General features: G+C 41.8%; 1 protein-coding gene across 1 annotated transcript in view; it reads left to right on the top strand.

Moving 5' to 3' along the window:
* ST3GAL5 (ST3 beta-galactoside alpha-2,3-sialyltransferase 5) overlaps positions 1 to 22,469 on the top strand; it is a 121,416-nt gene that overhangs the window by 57,295 nt on the left and 41,652 nt on the right. The window contains exon 2 of the mRNA XM_082269871.1: positions 10,814 to 10,919. Coding sequence (XP_082125997.1) covers positions 10,814 to 10,919 — 106 coding nt within the window. The remainder of the gene's footprint in view (positions 1 to 10,813; positions 10,920 to 22,469) is intronic.

Here is a 22,469-nt window from a genome sequence, read left to right as displayed (position 1 = left end):
TTTGCAATTTTTCTCTGAGAAACTCCTTTCTGATATTACTCCACTATTTTTGGTGATCCTCTGCACATCTTGACTTCTGAGAGACACTGCCACTCTTAGAGGCTCTTTTTATACCCAATCATGTTGCCAATTGACTGAATAAGTTGCAAAGCTGTTCCTTATATGTACATTTAACTTTTCCGGCCTCTTATTGCTACCTGTCCCAACTTTTTTGGAATGTGTAGCTCTCATGAAATCCAAAATGAGCCAATATTTGGCATGACATTTCAAAATGTCTCACTTTCAACATTTGATATATTATCTATATTATATTGTCAATAAAATATAAGTTTATGAGATTTGTAAATTAGTCCATTCCTTTTTTACTCACAATTTGTACAGTGTCCAAACTTTTTTGGAATTGTGTTTGTATATATATATATATATATATATATATATATATATATATATATATATATATATACATATATATAAACATACATACATACACAGGAAATATTATAATATATATTACATTCTTGTTTTTTAGTCTAGATAAACTTTTTTGGCCACATTCCCAAAATGTGCGGGAGGCTAAATGAGGTAACAGTCTGCAAACAGAGCAGTAATTAGTGTGATAACATTCTGAGTAACATTATTGAGTAACATTATTGAGGAGAGGAAAATAAACCTCATATTTCTTAATAAATAACTTTCCCCAATTAGTGGTTAGACAACACAGAACACATCATAACATTTAACCATGTCGCTGCCAGGGTCGTTTTTGCATGTTTTTGCTTTTTTCTTCCTGTGCACTGAACCAACCCCTCAAACTATCAGCTTTCCTAGATATATTCTGTGAATTTCAAACATATCTCTTTTTCTGTGTTATGAAGATGAGAAGAGGGGGAGGTGTTTGTATTCTGAATTGGGTAGGGTGGAAAAAAAAATCAAGGATTTTTTTTTAAGAAGTCAAAAAAATCAGATTTTTTTAAATTTAAATCAGATTTTTTTAAAGATAGAAAAATCTTCCGCAATTTCTCTAGATTTGCTGTCTGCTTGAGAAAGCTGATTTGTAACATTGTCCAGCTCAACCTGCAGTCGGTTTGCCTTCTCTGACAGCTTAGCACACAATCGGTCACCTTCTGACACCTTCACTTGCGATTCCAGAAGCTGTGCCTCTACTTTTTCCCTCTTATGTTCACAATCTCCTTTTCCCTGCATAAGAGCCTTCACCTCATTGGCTAGCATCTGGGAATAAGAATGTAATTCTGCCACACAGGCTTCTTTCTCCTTTAACTGCTGCTGGACACGTTGGGCTTCCCCTTTCCAACTTTCACAGTCCGCACGCCATTCATCTACCACATTGCTCAAAGTAGTGAGCTCATACACAGTACTCAGTAATTTAGCCTCTCTTTCACTTTTCTCTTTGTCGCTGAGAGACAATGTCGCTTTCAGAGCAACATTCTGTTCCTGCGACTCCTGCAGGTCTATTTTTGTAACTTCCAAACACTGAAGACTTTTTTCCAGCTGATTACGCAACTCCAACATATCAGCCATACTTTGCTTCTGCAAAGTCTGAATTTCACTTTCCTTTTCCATGAGGATGGTATCTTTCTCCATTATAGTCTCTCTGCGTTTTTGCAACTCGACCAAAAGAAGAGCAGTGGATTCTTCCCACTGTAACACATGAGACTTGAGTAGTTCATTCATTTCCTGCAAGTTTCTATGCTCCATTTTAAGCAATTCCAAGGCTTGTTCCTTTTCTTCCATTTTCCGTTGCAAGGCATCCAACTCAGCCCTGCACACATACTCGGTTTCCTCCAAACCGATGGCCTCCATTGGCTGCTGGCGTCTCTGTTTCCAGCCTGCCATGCTCTCACATGAGCCTTTTGTTGAGCTGCAAAGCTCTGCTGAAAATCCGCATTTGCCTGCTGTTGAGCTGCATTTGATATAATCAGATGTTTCAACATCTCCTCCATTTTGAGCTTACTTTTCATCTGAGCACACTGCGTCTCCATAGCAGTTTCATCAGTGTTGCTAGGGACAACAACCTTCCTCTTTAGTAGACTCTCTTTAGGCATGGATGGGGCTGGTTCAGACGGCAACATCCCCTCCATCCATAGAATCCGGTCTCTCATTTCATCTATCTTTGCATTCTTCAGGCGTTTTGAACGCCCCATCTTCAATAACTCCACAAACAAATTTTTCACAGTCCAGCAAAAAATTTTCAGACCACTGTCTCTTTAACACATGTAGTTTTTCTGTCAGGATCTTCTCTCCTGCACACATAGATTGTGCAATCTCATGCACCAGATAAAGTTCATCAAACATTTGCACTTCCTTGCAGGGATCTCTGCTTATGCCCACTGCATACCTCCACCATATGTAAGGGATTACTCATTGGTAGGCGTATGGGTGACCCCTTTGGGGGTGCGTTTTCACAGAGATAGCCGATTAGAGGTTGAAAAACAAGACTGATTTATTCATGCAATTTACTTAACACAATTGCAAGCATCAAAACAGCCAAAATAAAATAAAAGACAAAATAAATCCTTGCCTCTGTGGGCGGCTACCTTCTCACAGCTGGAACCTACCTAAGAAGTCTTTCCAACCTACTGTTGGGCCGACACTGCTGATCCTACAGCAGACACTCAAATGTCCATTTGTTTGCTTTTCACACAGCACAAACATTGTCCATTGAACATGTCCCTTTGTTTTCTTTCACACAGCACATGTTCATTTATAACAGGATCCTTTACTCTTCAGATTCTTCACATTGAACACTTCTCTTCACACTCTTCACATGGAACACTTTGTCTTCTCACCTTTGAGACGTCTTCACTCGTGGTTACCCTCCTTAGCTTCACATCGCTGTAGGGGGTCTTCTCCCATGCTCACCAGCTTGTCGGGAGGCACACATCCGACTGTCCCCCTCTCCCAGCCCACACGGCGACAGGCGGCAGCAGTCCTTCTCCCATGCCCACACGGCGTCGGGAGGTACACGTATGTCTGTCCTCCTCTTCCCAGCTCACACAGCGACAGGAGGCAGCACTCAATAGATTTTCTCTGGACAAATTATAGAGTCCTTGATCTCCTCATTCTGAACAGCTGAATGGTTTTCAACTTCCTGCTGGCTCTCTCTGCAGCCAACACCCTATAGTATCAGTGTACTTTCAAAGCAGGTGGGAATGTGTCTCCTCTCAGTGACTACATTCCCAGATTTACCTGACTTCCTGTCACAATATATATATATATATATATATATATATATATATATATATATATATACACAAACACAATTCCAAAAAAGTTGGGACACTGTACAAATTGTGAATAAAAACAGAATGCAATGATGTGGAAATTCCAAATTTGAATATTTTATTCAGAATACAACATAGATGACATATCAAATGTTTAAACTGAGAAAATGTATCATTTTAAGGGAAAAATAAATTGATTTTAAATTTCATGGCATCAACACATCTCAAAAAAGTTGGGACAAGGCCATGTTTACCCCTGTGTGGCATCCCCTCTTCATTTTATAACAGGGAGGAGACAAGTTGCTCAAGTTTAGGAATAGGAATGTTGTCCCATTCCTTTCTTATTCAAGTTTTTAGTTGCTCAACTGTCTTAGGTCTTCTTTGTCGTATCTTCCTCTTTATGATGCGCCAAATTTTTCTATGGGTGAAAGATCTGGACTGCAGGCTGGCCATTTCAGTACCTGGATCCTTCTTCTACGCAGCCATGATGTTGTAATTGATGCAGTATGTGGTCTGGCATTGTCATGTTGGAAAATGCAAGGTCTTCCCTGAAAGAGATGACGTCTGGATGGGAGTATATGTTGTTCTAGAATTTGGACATACCTTTCAGCATTGATGGTGCCTTTCCAGATGTGTAAGCTGCCCATGCCACACGCACTCATGCAACCCCATACCATCAGAGATGCAGGCTTCTGAACTGAGCGCTGAGAACAACTTGGGTTGTCCTTGTCCTCTTTAGTCCGGATGATATCGCGTCCCAGTTTTCCAAAAAGAACTTCAAATTTTGATTCGTCTGACCACAGAACAGTTTTCCACTTTGCCACAGTCCATTTTAAATGAGCCTTGGCCCAGAGAAAACGCCTGCGCTTCTGGATCATGTTTAGATATGGCTTCTTTTTTGGCCTATCGAGTTTTAGCCGGCAACGGCGAATGGCACGGTGGATTGTGTTCACTGACAATGTTTTCTGGAAGTATTCCTGAGCCCATGTTGTGATTTCCATTACAGTAGCATTCCTGTATGTGATGCAGTGCCATCGAAGGGCCCGAAGATCACGGGCATCCAGTATTGTTTTCTGGCCTTGACCCTTACTCACAGAGATTGTTCCAGATTCTCTGAATCTTTGGATGATATTATGCACTGTAGATAACTTCAAACTCTTTGCAATTTTTCTCTGAGAAACTCCTTTCTGATATTACTCCACTATTTTTGGTGATCCTCTGCACATCTTGACTTCTGAGAGACACTGCCACTCTTAGAGGCTCTTTTTATACCCAATCATGTTGCCAATTGACTGAATAAGTTGCAAAGCTGTTCCTTATATGTACATTTAACTTTTCCGGCCTCTTATTGCTACCTGTCCCAACTTTTTTGGAATGTGTAGCTCTCATGAAATCCAAAATGAGCCAATATTTGGCATGACATTTCAAAATGTCTCACTTTCAACATTTGATATATTATCTATATTATATTGTCAATAAAATATAAGTTTATGAGATTTGTAAATTAGTCCATTCCTTTTTTACTCACAATTTGTACAGTGTCCAAACTTTTTTGGAATTGTGTTTGTATATATATATATATATATATATATATATATATATATATATATATATATATATACATATATATAAACATACATACATACACAGGAAATATTAAAATATTATAATATATATTACATTCTTGTTTTTTAGTCTAGATAAACTTTTTTGGCCACATTCCCAAAATGTGCGGGAGGCTAAATGAGGTAACAGTCTGCAAACAGAGCAGTAATTAGTGTGATAACATTCTGAGTAACATTATTGAGTAACATTATTGAGGAGAGGAAAATAAACCTCATATTTCTTAATAAATAACTTTCCCCAATTAGTGGTTAGACAACACAGAACACATCATAACATTTAACCATGTCGCTGCCAGGGTCGTTTTTGCATGTTTTTGCTTTTTTGCACACATGTAAAATAATCATTTTATGCCTGAAGATCAGTTTAACCTCCAAACATTATATATTTTCTGAAAGCAGAGACCCTGGAGAATAACATTTTTTTTTTTTAAATGTTCATCAAGCACAGATTTTCAGGAAAAGTACACTAAAGTCAATTTAAAATATTAAAGGTGGCAAGTAAGTTCAACATTTCCCAACATTTCAAGTCTTAAAATTGTGTGTGTCCGTGCAACAGTGACAAACTTTGGTACTCAATATTTTCCATAGGTGATGCTTTAAAAGCTTTTACAAGTCCTCATTTTAGAGGTAACTGGATATTGGCACTAGAATCATTGCCTCTAGAATTATTGCTCTCATTCTGGCATGCGTGGCGATATGTAATGTGAAGCACAATCCACCTTTACATACATAGGCACCCCTGACATGTGCATTTACGTCTGTAAAATGTGGGGGCGGGGGACTTACATTTTTTTAGAGGAGAGTTTGGGGGTGCCTTTTATTAGACCCCTGATGTCTCCCCTGCACTCCACTGAAGGTAATGCAGCTCATCACTTCCATGTTCTTACTAGCTAGGGGAGATCAGCGAACAGATGATGGCTGGTCTCCTTGCCCTCTACATGATGACACCCGCCATGCGGGTACCAGACCCGCAGATGGGATTTGCAGAGCCCTGGAAACAGGGTTTGGCCATTTGGGGGTGGGGGTCAGTGGAAGAATTTCAGCAGTTGTAAAGTATGTAAAAATTCTCTACTGCTGCCAACAATTTGGCAGTGAAAGGGTATATACACTTTTTTCTATCGGGGGTTCCACAATTAAAGTAGATCAAAACCCAACATCTAAACAAAGCCTTATTATGTGAGTGTCATTTCAAAAGTTGTTTCCAGCCTTTAAAGAGGAAGTAAACCCTCCTCTGACACTTTTACCTATAGGTAAGCCTATGATAAGGCTTACCTATAGGTACTGTAAATATCTCCTAAACTTGTACCGTTTAGGAGATATTTACCTTACATGCAGCCAGTGACGTCACTGGCGCATGCGCTCTGAAGGAACGGGCGCTGGTGCCATTTCTTCAGAGACCCGTGCCGTAACTGTCGGCTCCCGCGCGCGTGTGCGGGAGTGACGTCACCGCGGCTCTGGCCAATCAGATGGCCGGATGCCGCGATCCCGGAAGACGGGCGACTGGACATGTCGCCTGTCATAGAGGTGAGCGGACGGCACGGCAGGGGCTCATTCTAAGGTAAGTATTTCATAATGAGCTAGTATGCGATGCATACTAGCTCATTATTTGTTTCTCTTTCAGCTTGTAAAAAAAAAAAAATTAACTGAGTTTACAACCTCTTTAAATCTGCAGCTTTCATTAAAATTATACCAGGCGACCCTGCCATGAAGGTTCTTGTTAAGACACTTCAGTTTTAATAATTTTTTTATTAAACGTATTTTAAATAGCATGGTTAAAAACAGAGAAATCCCACAAAAATATACTTTGTAATGTATAATCAAGACATGAGGATGGGGAACTCAAAAGAAAAATGCAACATGAAAACTGTGTATAAACTGTCATCTATCCATCGGCCACCAAAGGCTTACCAAGACTACCCCTACCAAATAGGTTTGTGAACACTGCTTTGGGATATCCCAATAGTTATGAAGATCTGAAGATGTGTCCGTCAATGAATGAAAGAGAAAATTGGATTTTTGACTTACCGTAAAATCTATTACATAGTTACATAGTTACATAGTTAGTGAGGCTGAAAAAAGACATCAGTCCATCCAGTTCAACCTATGATGTGTGTGTGTGTTTGCTTTTAACCGTACATTGTATACCCCTGTATGTTGTGGTCTTTAAGGTGTCCATCCAATAGTTTTTTGAAACTATCAAGGCTCCCCGCTGATACGACTGCTTGCGGAAGAGAATTCCACATCCTTACCGCTCTTACAGTGAAGAACCCCTTACGCACTTTAAGGTTAAACCGCCTTTCCTCAAGTTTTAGTGAGTGGCCACGTGTCTTATTGTATTCCCTTACTCTGAATAGTTTGTTCCTTATGCTAGGGTCACCAGTACAGTATTTGTACATTGATATCATATCCCCCCTCAATCGTCTCTTCTCCAGAGAGAATAAGTTCAGTGCTTGTAGTCTTTTCTCATAGCTGATGTCCTCCATTCCCCTAATTATTTTTGTTGCCCTTCTCTGGACTTTCTCCAGTTCCAGCACATCCTTCCTGAGGACCGGTGCCCAGAACTGGACAGCATACTCCAGATGTGGCCGGACCAGAGTTTTGTAGAGTGGAAGAATAATCTCTTTATTTCTGGAGTGAATCCACTTTTTTATACAACCCAGTATTCTGTTGGCTTTGCTTGCAGCGGCTTGGCATTGCATGCCACTTCCAAGCCTGTTGTCTACCAGTACCCCCAGGTCCCTCTCCATCCTAGACTCACCCAGAGGTTCCCCCCTAGTGAGTAGCTTGCTTTCTGGTTACTGGCCCCCAAGTGCATTACTTTACATTTTTCTACATTAAATCTCATCTGCCATGTAGTTGCCCACCCCGTTATTTTGTTCAGGTCTGCTTGCAAGATTTCCACATCCTGCATAGAAGATATTGGCATGCCTAATTTAGTATCATCTGCAAATACTGAGATTGTACTAGATATCCCCTCCTCTAGATCATTTATGAATAAATTAAACAGGATTGGTCCCAGGACAGAACCCTGGGGGACCCCACTTTCCACACCCGCCCAATCAGAGTACTCCCCATTAATCACCACCCTCTGGACTCTCCCCTGGAGCCAGTTCTCTATCCAGGTACTCACCTTATGATCCATACCTACCTTCCTTAGTTTGTACAGTAAGCGTTTGTGGGGAACGGTGTCAAAGGCCTTTGCAAAGTCCAGATACACCACATCCACAGGCTTACCTTTATCTAAGTGGCAGCTCACTTCATCGTAGAAGGTTAATAGATTGGTTTGGCATGAACGATTTTTCATGAATCCATGCTGATTACTACTTATAATACCGTTTTCATTACTAAAGTCTTGTATGTGGTCCCTTATCATCCCCTCCAAAATTTTGCAGACTACTGATGTTAGGCTGACCGGCCTATAGTTACCCGGGATATATCTTGGCCCCTTTTTAAATATTGGTACCACGTTGGCTTTTTTCCAATCAGCTGGCACCATACCTGTCTGTAAACTATCCTTAAAGATCAAGAATAATGGTCTGGCAATCACCTGGCTGAGCTCATTAAGAACCATTGGGTGCAAGCCATCCGGTCCCGGGGATTTATTTATGTTAAGTTTCTCTAGTTTAGCTCTAAGTCTATCCTCTGTTAGCCATGGCGTCACTTCCTGAGGTGTATTATTTAGTTTGGCCTTACAAGCTGGGTTCGTGTAGCCCCCCGATTCCTTTGTGAAGACTGAAGAAAAGAAATTATTTAACACTTCCGCCTTTTCTCTGTCCTCAGTGGCCATTTTTCCTTTATCATCTTTTATGGGGCCAATGTGTTCTGGCCTCGCTTTCTTACTGTTTATATACTTAAAGAACTTCTTGGGGTTCTTTTTACTCTCCTCCGCTATATGTCTCTCGTGTTCTATTTTAGCCGCCCTGATTTCGTCTTTACATTTCTTATTACACTCTTTGTAGTGCTTAAATGCTGCCAATGACCCCTCAGTCTTGTATTTTTTGAAGGCCTTTTCTTTAGCTCTAATATACATTTTTAAGTTGGAGTTTAGCCACCCAGGGTTTAGTTTTGCTCTTTTAAATTTATTTCCCTGTGGAATGCACTGGCCCACCCCCTTATTTAGTATGCTCTTGAAGCACTCCCATTTTTCCTCCGTGTTCTTTGTTCCCAGGGTTCTATCCCATTTGATATTTTCTAGCAGCGAGCGCAGTTTAGGGAAATTGGCTCTTTTGAAATTCAGTGTCCTTATATTACCCTTGTGTTTCCTATTACTGTAATTAATACTGAAACCAATTGACCTAGGGTCACTGTTCCCTAAGTTGTCCCGTATTTCTATATCCGTGAGCAGGTCTGTATTGTTGATAATCAGTAGGTCAAGTACCGCATTGTTTCTTGTCGGTGCATTCACCATCTGACCCATGAAATTGTCCTGCAAAACATTTAGGAACTGTCGAGCCTTGGCTGAATGCGCGGTTCCTTCTGCCCAGTCTATATCAGGATAATTAAAGTCCCCCATTATAATGACATTTCCCATCCTTGCTGCCAATCCTATCTGTAACATGAGGTCCACCTCACCCTCCTCCCTCTGGTTTGGGGGCCTATAGCATACGCCCAATATTACCTTCCCCACCGTGCCTTCCCTTTGAAGCTCTACCCATAGGGATTCTGCTTCGTCCATAGCTCCATTATTAATATCATCCCTCATATTTACCTGTATACTGTTCTTAATATACAAACATACCCCTCCCCCTTTTTTACCCTCTCTATCTCTGCGATAAAGGGAATACCCCTGAATGGTCGCCATCCAGTCATGAGAGCTGTCAAACCAAGTCTCAGTTATCCCCACAAAATCTAAGTCCTCCTCAAACATCAGCAGCTCCAGCTCTCCCATCTTGTTGGCCAGGCTTCTGGCATTGGTATACAAGCCTCGTAATTTTGATGTTTTTAGGCTGCTCTCTTGATTTTTCCCCGTACCCACCCTGGGTATAGGAGCTCCGAACCCTACCGCTAATGCCCCCATTTCTGCCCTCTGAAACTTGCTTTCCACTGGCTAATTCTACATCTGTACCCTCCCCCCCATTCCCTAGTTTAAAAGCCCCTCTAACTTTTTGGCCATCCTCGCACCCAGTACGGCTGCACCCACCCCATTTAGGTGCAATCCGTCCCTACCAAAGAGCCGGTGACCGACTGAGAAGACAGCCCAGTTCTCCAGGAACCCGAAACCCTCCTTACTACACCAGCTCCTCAGCCACTCGTTAACTTCCCTAATCTCCCGCTGCCTTTCTGGTGTGGCTCGAGGTACAGGTAGTATTTCGGATGTCCTAGTCATACTACCTTGGAGGTCCTAGTCATACTACCTTGGAGGTCCTATTTCTCTGATGTTCATTGATGGACACAGCACCCGCCCCTCTGTGAAGTTGTAATTATTCTGACACTGCTTGTAGCTAAACTGAGTACCTATAGCAGAGAGGGGGAGTATACCCCCTGGGACTGCCCATGGGCGTAGCCAGACTTTTTTTCTGCCTACTGTCCTACTCCTGTAGGGGACAGTATAACCCAACAGAAATGAAGATCTGAAGCTATGTCCATCAATGAACATCAGAGAAATGGATTTTACGGCAAGTCAAAAGCCCCATTTTTTTTTCTTATTGGTCTTACGTAATATTCTAATAAAAGATACGGAATTTTAGGTTTCTACTAGTTGTAAGCCATAATCATCAAAATTAAAATAGAAATGCTTGAAATATATCACTCTGTCTGTAATGAGTCTATATAATATATGCGTTTCACTTTTTGAATTAAAAACCTGAAATAAATTAACTTTTTAAAGATATTCAAATTTTTTGAGATGTACCTGTGTATATATAATGCAAAAAGTCTGTAGTTTTCCTTTTAAGTGTGAGCATTGTACATAGTGTAAACAGATCTTTTTTTTCCTCCTTTTTGCAGGTGTATATTGTTGTTAGGTTTTATAATATGCATCCTCTATATCTGCAAAGTGGGCCTGGATGCACAGACGTGTGACCTTAGAGCGGTGGACCCCGATCACATAAAGGTAAGATGGTTTTAATAAATGGTCAAATTATATTTATGTATAATGAGTGCACAGAACTTTGTAAAAATGGCAAGTGTATTGTTAACCACTTAAGCCCCGGAAGATTTTACCCCCTTCCTGACCAGGGCCTATTTTGCGATTCGGCACTGCTTGACTTTAACGGACAATTGCGTGGTTGTGCGACACTGTACCCAAATTTAATTGACGTCCTTTTTTTCCCACAAACAGAGCTTTCTTTTGGTGGTATTTGATCACCTGTGCGATTTTTTGATCATGCGCTATAAACAAAAAAAGAGCGACAATTTTGCAAAAATAACAATATTTTTCACATTTTTTATATGAAATTCCCCCCAAAAAAATGTAAAAATCTAATTTTTTTAACATTTTAGGCCAATTTGTTTTCTGCTACATATGTTTGGTAAAAAAAATCGCAAAAAGCGTATTTTGATTGGTTTGCGCAAAAGTTATTGCGTTTACCAACTAAGGGAAAGATTTTTGTCATTTTTTATTGTTTTCTTTTTTAACGAGTAATGGCGGCGATCTGCGATTTTTTTTGCGGTACTGCGACATTGCGGTGGACAGATCGGACCCTTGACTGACATTTTTGATACTTTTGGGGGTACCAGTGACATTACTACAGTAATCAGTGCTATACATATGCACTGTTACTGTAAAAATGACACTGGGAGGGAATGGGTTAACTTTATTTCTAGAGAGAGGGGTTAAGTGTGTCCCTAGGGGCGTGTTTCTTACTGTGGCTTTGTGTGTACATAGCAGGACCGAGTGATCAGTGATTTTACACAGGGGAGAGTGACAGGCGGCTTTGTTTACATTAGCCGCCTGACTTTCTCCCTCTCTACCCGACGATCGCGAGTGACTGGCGGACATCGGGTCCGCCGGTCACAAGCGCCGGCTTCTTCTGGTAGGAGCGGGGGCGGGAGCGCGCCTCCGGCGGCGCGCGCTCGTCCCCTATTCGCTCCCAGGCTAGTGATGTACCATTACGTCACTTTGCCTGGGAGGGGCCAACCGCCGCCGTATATAGTCGGGCGGCGGTCGGCAAGTGGTTAAAGCTGATCTGCAGGACCCTTTATCTTTATATTTGTCCAGGTTGATTACATCTAAATTTTTCATATTCAACATCCTAAGGGTCTCTAGGGATGCTAAATCCACTGCTGGTCCTTTCCAGGTGCTGCTTAAACGACTTGCATTATGTAATGGTGGAGGAACCGAGTGAGTGCACCCTGTGTTCAGTATGCAGAAGGCAAGTTACATGAGCAGCACCCAGTAGAGACCAACATTGACTGTATGTACCACAGAGGACTACAGTGAATTTCTGCATCCAAGGCAGCCAGGATCTGAGATATGAAGAACTTTGATGTAACCTAGCTGGACCAATAAAAGTTAGTGTTAGTAAACCCAGGAGCCTGCATTCACTATATCTGGCCTCCCACAATACACAGAACATGGGAATGCAAATATTTTAGTAAATATAAACTTCTAAATATAATTTCTTGTCAGCAGGACATATCAGTCTTGTGACTTCTTTCAGTGCCTAGTTAAAGCTTGTAGAAGGAGTTTTCATACTGCACTGAGCTGTCCTATCAGAATACAGGACCCCTGACCCTCTTTCTGGACAGTGATAATTGGCCCTGTGCTGATCACATGCACTCACCCAAGAAAAAAAAAAAATACACACCAAACTGAGCATGTGCAGAGTGACTCCACTAACTCTGTCTTGTCCGAACATGTTTTGGAGTCATTGGATAAGAGTGGAACCTAAGGGGTTAATCCTCTGCATTGTGTAAAAATGCTGTTTGATCCTGTATGCACAGACGAGACAGAGGATTAACCCTTAGGTTCCACTGTTAGTATAACAAGCATGCTTTACTTCATATATAGAATGATTTTACTGTTGTGGATTTAGTAACACTTAGAAAAAAAAAAAGAATATTCTTGGAATTCAGCTTTTGGTACAGCTAATGAATTTTCGTATGCCGTTACTAATAATTAGGGCTAATATAAAGGGTATTTTGAGATGTGCTTTCCATGTGTAGCAGCCTACAAGGTAGGTGCTAGGCAAAGTATAGTGGGCCTTGACTGCCTAGCAGCAGGGCCATGATTTTAGCTGGGCTGTCATGTCTCCCAGGTGTTGCTATTGAGACTGGGGAGTCTCCTCACTGCCTCCATGAGAAGGGTTCTCATTGGGCAGTGGAGGAAACCCAAATCAGTGGCACATCCAGGCCTGTATCTACCCCAGAAAGGCAGATTCTGCCGCACAGGATTCTGGGAGTGGATATAAGTTTGGGGGGAAGGTATGACGCGGTGTATTTGGCGGGAAGCAGAGTCCCAGGAGGGAGAGTACGGCTGTCTCTCCTCCTGTCAGAAGGATCGGGTGTCTCGGGTGGCTTGCCTGAGGATATAGTGAGAGAGCTGAGCTGAAGCTGCAAAGAGTGTGCCGAGGACCAGCGGAGTTGAGGGGGGCCCAGTTTCAGGAAAGCCTTCCCAGTTCGTGAGTACTGTAACTGCACCTGGGGGACTGCCTAGCTGACAGAGGGGACCACTCCGGTGAAGGTCCAAGGGATCCAAGAGATAGCTAGCGGTAAAGGGGGTGCTTAGTGAGAGGACCCTGAAGTGTCAGAGGGGGTGCCTAGTGAGAGGAACCTGAAGTGTAAATGAGGCGCCAGCGGTTGGGCCCTGAAGAGTTGAGCGCGCCGTGTGCAGTGCACGGTGTTGGGAGTTTCAGCAGCACAAGCAGTTACAAGGAGCTACCTCAGCCAGTGAAGGGCAGGAGGGAGCTGTTCACAGGACCTGTGAGCTAAACGTAGTGTCAAGAGTCAAGTCTTACTACAGTCCAGGATCTTTTGAGTTAACCAGAGGGTTAAAAGCCAAGTTCTAGCACAGTCCAGCAAGACAGCATTTTTCAAGCGCCAGTAAGCATTGGTCGGCATTCAGCTGGCGTCAAGACGGCGCTGACAGGCATTTTTCTGCAAAGTGTCCCAGTTTACCTAGTTGAGCCAGAGGAGTATCCCACTCATTCCCTTCTCCCATCCTCATTATCAAATAAACAAAACAAACCAAAGATGCTGGACTCAAATCTCACACTTGGGTATTCAGCTTACATGGGCTGAAGGTGTTACCGGTGACAATGGCAGACCCACCTCCGGCCCAATGCCTGGAAATCCTGCTACACATGTATTCACATTGACTTGTATTTCTTGCTCAAGAAAATGTTTTCATTGCTACCTGTGTGTGTGTTGTTGGGGATCTCCCCTCAATTCCTGTTCTGTCAAAAACACCTGAAACTGCTGCTGGGTGTTGACATCTTGGTGATGCCAGCAGCCCCAGTAGACTCAAAGCTATCACTCATGTGATGCTTGATAGCAGGGCTCTTCAGGCTTTCTATACAAAGGGCCAGTTTACTGTGCTTCAGGCTTTGGGGGGGCCGCACTGTTGCCAGTGTAAGTAGAAACATTCCCGGGATCAGTGTCAGTAAGTAATGATTTTAGAGGGAGGCATATTGCCCCATTTTATGGTGTTAGTTGGAGAAATAGTGCCTCATTGATGATGTCAGCGGGAGAAATTGTGCCCCATCATTAGTGTCATATGAAAAAGAGGACAGTCTCCAAATTGGGGAATATAAATAAGCAACTAGGGTTAAGGATATCCACGTCCCAAATAAATTGAGAAAGAGAGAAAGGGAGGGGCAGCGGGACTTTTAAGGGGATACCGTCATCAAGACCAATAACAAGTAGCAATCAAAAATATGTAAAATTAAACAAATTTTATTAGAACAAAAATATACAATTAAAAATTATTGTGTTAGCAAACACAGAAAATAAATAAATACAATTACAGAGACAATTGCCAGTAAATTAAACAGTAGCATAAACAAAGCTCATAAGAGCATGTTGTCCACAAGGGGGTGGTCTAGATCACTCAGCCCAATACAGACCTAACCCAGAGATGGTGTAGCTGGTAGGTGATACATATATTGGACCTGGGTGCCTATACGTAGGTTAGTAATACCCGTTTCGCGGGTATTAGTGTCAGTTGGAGGGATAGAGCCACATCAATGGTGTCAGTGGGAGGAACCACTGGTGCTTCTTTATTGGTGCCAGTTGTAGGAATAGAGCCACATCGATGGTGTCAATTGGAGGAATGGTGTCCCATCATTGGTGCCAGTTAGAAGAATAGAGCCCCATTGATGTTGGCAGTGGAAGAAATGGTGGCCCATCATTGGTGTCAGTGGGAGAAATGGTCCCCTATCATTGATGTCCGCTGGAATAGTGCACCAAGGGCCAGATAACGGCAAGCAAAGGACCACATCTGGAACACATTTGGAGACCACTGCTCTGTAGTATACCCCTTCGCTCCTTCCTGGCAGCTACATAAAAGGTAATGTAGGGAGGTGATGGGAGGGGAAGAGGAGCTGGATCAGCACAAAAAGTAATTAGACACTCCCAAAAGAGGAGAGTGCAATGATGTGCAAGAAGAGAGGAGGCTGTGCTAGGGAGTTGACTTTTCTTGGTGGGGTTTTTGAATTTTTCAAATTATTTTTATTTTCTTAACAATTTTTTAATTTGGTGACAGGGTCTATTTAATGAAATTTTTTTCTATGTGATTGCTAATCGGATTTAAATTCAACTGAGTGATAGGCAAAAATTGATTGGTTCAACTTGATTTTTCAGTCATGAATTAAAAGAAACAAATAACAAAAATAGTAAGGGGCCAAACAAAGCAAAAATATAGAAACCTGAAGTGAGTGCATCCAATATTAGCCTGTGTACACAGAGCTTCCAGTACAGAAGTGTATGGTGGGCTGACCCTTGGTCTGTTGCAGATCCTCTTCCAGGTTGTGATATGGTATCATGCAGAGTAATCAAATCCCGATCAGGACAATAGACAAGCTGGAGGAGGAGAGATCATTTTACTCCCAGGCTGGATGACTATCTTCATTCTCTGTATCAGATAATTCTGCCCTTCACCTGGGAATACACAAGGGGATCTGTGTTTGTTATGCCTTAGATGCCTCCCTTGGCGCGATGCATTAAGGAGAACCTGAGGTGCCTGTCTCATGTGTAACAGTAACTACTTTGTTATTTTACTATATATATAATTACAGCTTTCCAGGTTGTCCCCAAGGATCTGCTGGTTTGGCAGATAATCAGGTTGGGGGAAATAAACATGCACGGCATGGTGGTTTAACCACTTAAGCCCCGGAAGATTTTACCCCCTTCCTGACCAGGGCCTATTTTGCGATTCGGCACTCCGTGACTTTAACGGACAATTGCGTGGTCGTGCGACGCTGTACCTAAACGAATTTGACGTCCTTTTTTTCCCACAAACAGAGCTTTCTTTTGGTGGTATTTGATCACCTGTGCGATTTTTTGATCATGCGCTATAAACAAAAAAAGAGCGTCAATTTTGCAAAAATAACAATATTTTTCAAATTTTTTATATGAAATTCCCCCCCAAAAAATGTAAAAATCTAAATTTTTTAACATTTTCAGCCAATTTGTTTTATGCTACATATGTTTGGTAAAAAAAATCGCAAAAAGCGTATTTTGATTGGTTTGCGCAAAAGTTATTGCGTTTACTAACTAAGGGAAAGATTTTTGTCATTTTTATTGTTTTTTTTTTAACGAGTAATGGCGGCGATCTGCGATTTTTTTTGCGGTACTGCGACATTGCGGCGGACAGATCGGACCCTTGACTGACATTTTTGACACTTTTGGGGTTACCAGTAAGATTTCTACAGTAATCAGTGCTATAAATATGCACTGTTACTGTAAAATTACACTGGCAGTGAAGGGGTTAACTTTATTTGAGAGGGAGGGGTTATGTGTGTCCCTAGGGGCGTGATTCTAACTGTGATTGGCTGTGGCTTGAGGTGTAGGAACAATGATCAACGGTCCTACATAGTAGGGGCTGACTGCCGCAGTAAATATACTGTGAGCAGTCGGCAAGTGGATAAACGAATCTTCTGGCTGGATTTAGGGCTGGAGCAATAACCACAATAATGCAATAACAGTTTGTGTGCTGCAGTATCTAAAACCTAGTCCCAGATGAAACATTAACCTCTTTCTGATTGTGTAACACATATATGTAGCATCAGGATTTATGTGCTCGAACACCCAACCACTGCCCCACCCCACTAGACCTCTGAAGTTATGCTGTGGTATCTAGCACCAAACTGTTAGTAACAGATTCTTTCATTTCTATTAGTTGTGAGGTGGGGCCTCCATGGATTAGACTTGTTTTTTTCAGCACATTCCACAGATGCTCAGTTGGATTGAGATCTAGAGAATTTGGAGGCCAAGGCAACATCTTGAAGACACCTTCTTCCATTGCTCCTGTTGTCCAGTTCTAATGCTCAGGTACCCATTGTAGGTGCTTTTGGGATATGGACATGAATGAGCATGGGCACAATGACTGGCCTGCTGCTTCGCAGCATCATATGCAACAAACTGCATTTCAGTGGGTGTTCTGACACATTTCTATCAGAACCAACACTAACTTTTTTAGCAATTTGAGCTACAGTATCTCTTCTATTGGATCACACTACACAGGCCAGTCTTTGTTTCCCACGTACATAAGTGGGTCTTGGCTGCTATTGACCCTGTCCTTAGTTTTCTGTCCTTGGATCACTTTTGGTAGGTCCTGACCACTGCAGACAAGGAACATCCCACGGGTACTACAGTTTTGGAGATGCTCTGACCCAGTTGTCCATAGTGGTCTGAGGTTGTTTGCTGGAAGCGCCCTTCCAGCACACTGACCTTGACCTAACTGTTGAGGACCGCTCTTAGTCATAGCTTGTGATCCGGAGATAGCAGGGTGGACTCCCAAAAGTGTGACTGTTGTGAGAGCCAATCACTTGATCAGGAAGCCATTCCACTTCTCTACATTAAACCCCACTTGAAGGGCTTTAGATAAGCCTTCTAATGCTGAAAACCCAAGTTGTCCTGCGTTCTCTTGCTTTAACCACTTTACCGCTGCTCACTAGAGCTCTACTGCGGCAAAGTGGCTCTTGTAGGTCTGACGACGTAGACCTACGTCGGCAGACACTCCCCCTTCTCGGCGGCGCGCGCGCGCCGCCGGAGGCTCGATCCCGCTGTATTCAGTCACAGCGGGAGTCGGGCCAGGGGAGGAGCGGCGGTAATCACCGCCGCTCTTCCCCGATCGTCGGGGAATCGAGTCTGGAGATCCGCCCGCTTGTGTAAACAAAGCGGGCAGATCTCCTAAGTGACAGGCAGGGTCAGATTGCAGGGTTCAGCATAGCTGAACAGTCACCTCCCCCCACACACGTCAGTAAGCACCAAGCATACATTAACCCCTTCCTCTCCAATAAAATGAACCCCTTCCCTGCCAGTGTCATTTTTACAGTAACAGTGCATATTTATAGCACTGATTACTGTAGTAATGTCAATGGTACCCCCAAAAGTGTCAAAAATGCAGAGATGTATAGTAACGAAGTAGAACTACTTAAGTACTGTACTTAAGTACCGAAATGCAGTATCTGTACTTTCCTAGAGTAGAATTTTTTTCTCCTACTTCTACTTTTACTTCACTACATTTTTTCGATGATTTCGATACTTCTACTCAAGTATTTTTTTTTTGTGCTGCATAGTTACTCGTTACTTTTAAAAAAATTACCACTGCCAGAACAGTAGATGGCAGGTTGCATAAAGCTCAAAAAAATGTGTATAATGTCATTTGTTAATCAGCGCATACGAAAATAAAGGCTGTGTATAATAAAAGCTGCTATACCAAATCTTTCCAATAAAAAGAAAATATGAAACAAACAAATAAATGGTGCTACAGCGCTTAAAGTGCATCAAGAAACTACTAACAAACACAGGTTAATCATTTGAATAAATCATTTGAAATAATAAAAACAATATGATGTTCATACTTTTGACTTCTTTCTTTAATAACTACATAACACAGTACTTGTACTTCTACTTTCAGTACTTGAGTAGAAATTTTTTTTCAAAACTACTGGTACTTTTTACTTTTAGTACTTAAGTAGCAAATTTTTTGAAAAAACTACTTGCAATACTTAAGTAAAAAAAATGTTGAATACTTTAGTACTTCTACTTAAGTAACTTTTTCTGCGAGCACTTCCACTTCTACTCAAGTAATTTTTTGATCGAGCACTTGTACTTTTACTCAAGTAGAAATTTCGAGTACTTTATACAAGTCTGCAAAAATGTCAGTCAAGGGTCCGATCTGTCCGCCGCAATGTCGCAGTCCCGCAAAGAAAAACGCAGATCGCCGCCATTACTCGTTACAAAAAAAAAAAACACCAAAAACGGACAGAAATCTTTCCCTTAGTTAGTAAACGCAATAACTTTTGCGCAAACCATTCAAAATACGCTTATTGTGATTTTTTTTTACCAAAAATATGTAGCAGAAAACAAATTGGCCTAAAATGATAAAAAATATTGATTTTTACATTTTTTGGGGGGGGAATTTCATATAAAAAAATTTGAAAAATATTGTTATTTCTTTCAAAATTGTCGCTATTTTTTTGTTTATAACGCAAAAAGTAAAAATCGCACAGGTGATCAAATACCATCAAAAGAAAGCTCTATTTGTGGGAAAAAAAGGACGTACATTTTGTTTGGGTACGGCGTTGCATGACCGCGCAATTGTCAGTTAAAGTCGTACAGTGCCGAATCGCAAAAAGTGGCCCAGACGTAAGACAGCAAAATCCTCCGGTGGTAAAGTGGTTAAAACTGCGTCACTGATCCAGAAGAACAATGCAACCAAATATCAAAAATGGCTAGAACTCCAGGAGGTAAAGACCACAAATCATGTTGGAGGCACTATGGTCCTCTTTCTAAAGGTGATAGATGAGAAAGGGTCCCATAAATGTTGGTGCTTCTATGTTTTTTTTTCTGTTCCAGCTATATTTGTCTTTTCTTAAATCATAGTAAAGCTTTGAGGTCTTTACCTCCCTCAGTGCTGGCCTTTTTGCCATTTGGACATTCAAGGTATCCCGTCTTTGTACTTGTTTTCAATCAGTACCTGGGAAAGTTTTGAAGCAGACAGACAGAATTTCCAGAGAGATAAGTCCTCAGTGGCAGCCACCATATGTTTCACATCTCAGATTTCCTTGAAAGGGAAACCATCTGAATAAAAATAAAGGAGCTTCTATTGTCAGGTTAGCATTTAAAATGCAGGCTTCAGTGCTGTGATCCTTATACAGTAGTTCCTTTACTTCTTAGTGTAACACAGCCCCTTTTACGCTCTATCGACTAAAGCTGCTTTTTCTTTCAGCCAGCATGCAAACGATCGAAAAAGCAGAGACTGCCACACAGTGATTGGTATGCGTCTGAACCCTGCTGAACCGGCTGAATTTCGATGAGTGTTTGGCCAGCTTTAGATGATATAGAATTGATGGCCTTCATTCTGGCATTGTCACTTGGCCTTGGTTTATTAAAGCCTATCTCCAGCTTTGCTGTTTCTTTGAGTAGTTTGTTTGGACCAAACAGTTTTTTTTTTTTTTTACTAAGAAATGCAGCTGCTGTCAGCATTGTATAAACTGTATGTAGCGTTGACTACTTACAATATACAGCACTGCGTTCTGGCAGTGGTATGGGGGACTTTCTGTCCCATTCCCGCAAAAAAAAAAAATCATATCTGGGGCAGGAAGTCCCAGTACCACTGCCAGAACACAGCATTGCATACTGGAAGTGCTGAGGCTACAAAAAGTTTATACAATGCTGACAGCAGCCACATTTCTTAGTGAAGGAAATAGTTGATTTTTGGGCCAGCCTGGCCCAAAGTGATAGCAAAGCTGGGGTTTAATGGCCCAGTTTGACTCTTGTGTTCCCTCACTTGAACTCGAAAGTTTAACATCTTTCCTAAGTTTAACCATTAACACTTAAAGGAGAAATACAGCCAAAGCTTGTTTAGCTGTACTTCTCCTGTGAATCACAAGAGTGCAGTTCGTTCTGCACTCCTGTGGCCTGTTTTCAGCTGATAGTGGGCTGAAGCCTGCTGTCGGCTGACGTCACAGAGCCAGTCCAGGCTTGGGAAAGATTGTGACCATATGATCGGGGATACGCCCACATGCCTGGACCAGCACCCGGCTCAGCCTCTGAGAGCCTCTGCTGAGCCTGTGGTGCCTGCTCTCACCCCTTCCACAGCCCAGCACTCCAGTGAGCAAGGAGGGCAGAGCAGACAGCTCTCTGCTCAGGGAGCTCTGAGAGCCAAGCTATCAACAGTGTTTGATCGCTCAGTTCTCTGCCTTAGAGCCGGCGGGGGACAGATGTAAATCTGTTAAATAAAATTGGCAGCTCACCCATATGATCCTGTCCTAGACTGAAGAGGCGTGACATTGACATATGTTTTTCCATTTTGTATGTTCTTAAAGTCTGTTCTATTACTGCATCCATCCTAACTCAGTTTCAGACAGATAATATCACACATATTGTACATTTAACACATTTTCTAAATATACACATGCGCTTCCTGTAGACATTGTACCCCTAGTTCCTCTTTTAGAACTTGAAATCAGTATTGCTTAACTTTCATGTTTAACCATTTATTTGCACACATAACCTACCCTAGACACCCCCCTTTTACTGTGCATCCTGTATTCTTTTTATAAGATCTCTGGATATGTATTAAACAGACGAGAAGTCCTTTGTACCACACACAGACTACTTGATTTATTCCAGTGGCAAAGGACACTCCCGGAGGCTCCGCTCTTACATAGAATAGATTAGACTTAACTATAGTGAGGATGGGATTGACCAAATCACTAACAGTCTAGTGTCTAGATTTTTTTTTTTTTTGCTGACTCAAGACACCAAACCCCATAAAACTTAACCTTAATATTAGCCTTAGTCCTTAATCCTTTTTTTGTCAAGTTATTTTTTTTATTGAACATTTTTCAAGATATTTTTACAACAGAATCCTTGCCTTGTAAAACAACTCATTCAGTTTAAAGTAGAAGCTAGGAAGGGGGGAGGGGTGCATATCAGCAGGAGGCAGAGAAGCAGGAGTACACTAATCTTTCAAGTGATTGTGCAGGGAGGTGTCTCAGCACAAGTCTGACTAATGGAGTACAGACAGGTTGTGCTCCCAGATAGAATGTAAAGAGGAAAGCTGGGATGGATGCTTAGCGTGGTCAATTTGAAATTGGGAAGCAAAGGGACTGGCAGGATCACAATGCATTTCATGCAAATGAAGTAATGTAAAGCTGTCAGGATACTTCTTAATATAAGCACATGAAACAGACACATGTTTGAAATATAAAATGTTGGGGTAACATACATTTTAAAGCTGAACTCCAGGCATAATTTTATATATATATATATATATATATATATATATATATATATATATATATATATTCCTCAAAAACAAAGAAAGCAAGAAAGCCTCTGCAAACCCAGATATTTCCTTCCAAAATTACCAGAAATATCACCACAGGCTGCATATAACCCAGCAGGTCTATCTACAACAGACAAGGGGCAGGAGGGGGTGGATACCAGGCCAGTCACCTTGCACAAAGCTAGAGAGCAGCAGTGTCCGGTC

Source organism: Pelophylax lessonae (genome assembly GCF_965119305.1).
Source record: "Pelophylax lessonae genome assembly, chromosome: 1".
Lineage (NCBI taxonomy): Eukaryota > Metazoa > Chordata > Amphibia > Anura > Ranidae > Pelophylax > Pelophylax lessonae.
Note: the sequence above shows the minus strand (reverse complement) of the source record. Positions and strands in the feature narration are given on the sequence as shown.